Raw genomic sequence first — 1538 nt, 5'->3', positions numbered from 1 at the left:
ACACACACACACACAACGTGAAACTCGAATAATTAGAATATCGTGCAAAGTTCATTTATTTCACTAATGCTTGGCTGCATGCTCCATTCGGGCTCCTATTTTCCAACTGGCTCCTTCAATCTGATGATGGAGGGATGCCATCCGGAAGGGTGCCAACAGGGGCACCCACTGTGTGAATCTGCATAGTGTATGGCCAGCTTTAGTGAGCACCTTTTTTGTGTTCCTTTTTCTTACTGACGTATATGTGTTGGTGTATCACAGGTCAGCCTGGAGAAGATCCGACAGGCCACTTCCATAAAGGATGTGCAAGAGATTCTAGAAGGCACCCGGTTCACAGACGTCAGCCAATCAAGTGATACCTGATCATCATGGATCTTAATGATTTATTAATCTGATGTCTGATGGATTTCATTTGGATGCGATTTTTCTACTGCCATTTCTCTCTACTTTTGATCTTCAGCCATGTTTTATTTCTGCCCCCTGATATACAGCACAGACTCCTGCGCAGAGCTGAGCGTTCTCTCAGGTCAGCCGAAATAACTCTGACTTTTTTATACATTTATAAAATGTCAGCGAGAACCAAAAAAGCAATAAATGTAGGAAAATCTGAGGGATGAGTCAGTAAATTAAAGTCATCGCAAGGTAGGAACCCTATTAAAAGGATGCGTGTCAGGACAGAAGCATGGAAGCTGCCAATGGTGACTTGTCTTTTCAATGTAAAGTGCTGAGGATGTTGTCCTTACGGTCTGTGTTGATGGGCTTTTGTTCGGGTCAGAATTGCTTCTCCCCCCATACTCCTCCAAGTCAATGGGAATGCAAAAGCAGGTTGAAGCAGCTTAGGAGGTCATTTGCAGGCCAGAAAGAGATCAACTGCAGGTCACATGCAGTGCTGAAATAAGGTCCTGTGGCACCCGGGGTGAAGATCTCCAAATGTGCCTCCACCAGGCAGCTGGGACGGATAATGCCATCTGTCCATTTACTGGCTGAGCCCTAAAATTACCATGTGTTTGTCAATGGGAAACCAAACAAGATGGTGGACGGTGTTGCATCGGGGTTAGATTGTTGTGATTTAGTCATAACATGAAAAGGGAAAAGGAAATGGAATTTAATGAACATAATGATACCCAAAATCCGTCCTTCCATCTGAGAACTCGGCTGATTTTAAAACTTCTCCAAAGTGAAATTATATTCTGAGATTTGTCCCCTTTATAAGGACACTTAAATCATATTTCTGGCATGAATTATTATTGCAAGTCTACAAAATTAACAAATTGTAACTTTTTAACCAGTTGACATCCGCGGTGTTAAACCCCCTTCCCATCCAGGCCATTTTTCAGTATTCAGCGCTGCGATACTTTGACTGACATTTATTCCGTCATGCAGCGCTGTACTGAAATGAATTTTATACCCTTTTTTGGGGACAGATAGAGCTTTCTTTTGGTGGTATTTATTCACCACTGGGGTTTTTATTTTTTTATATATGAAGGAAAAATTACAGATTTTTTAAAAAAAAAAACAGTTTCCCCTATATTAAATGA

The 1538-nt window shown here is 41.5% G+C and overlaps 1 protein-coding gene across 1 annotated transcript in view; it reads left to right on the top strand.

Moving 5' to 3' along the window:
* Window positions 1–532, top strand: part of LOC108796532 (rab GTPase-binding effector protein 1-like) — a 4533-nt gene extending 4001 nt beyond the window's left edge. The window contains exon 4 of the mRNA XM_018568027.1: window positions 262–532. Within this exon, the coding sequence (XP_018423529.1) occupies window positions 262–363 (102 nt within the window). The 3' untranslated portion in view covers window positions 364–532. The remainder of the gene's footprint in view (window positions 1–261) is intronic.
* The last annotated feature ends 1006 nt before the right edge of the window (window positions 533–1538 follow it).

Source organism: Nanorana parkeri, unplaced genomic scaffold (genome assembly GCF_000935625.1).
Source record: "Nanorana parkeri isolate BGI_ZX_2015 unplaced genomic scaffold, ASM93562v1 scaffold1127, whole genome shotgun sequence".
Taxonomy (NCBI): Eukaryota; Metazoa; Chordata; class Amphibia; order Anura; family Dicroglossidae; genus Nanorana; species Nanorana parkeri.
This window is presented reverse-complemented; position numbering and strand designations above follow the sequence as displayed.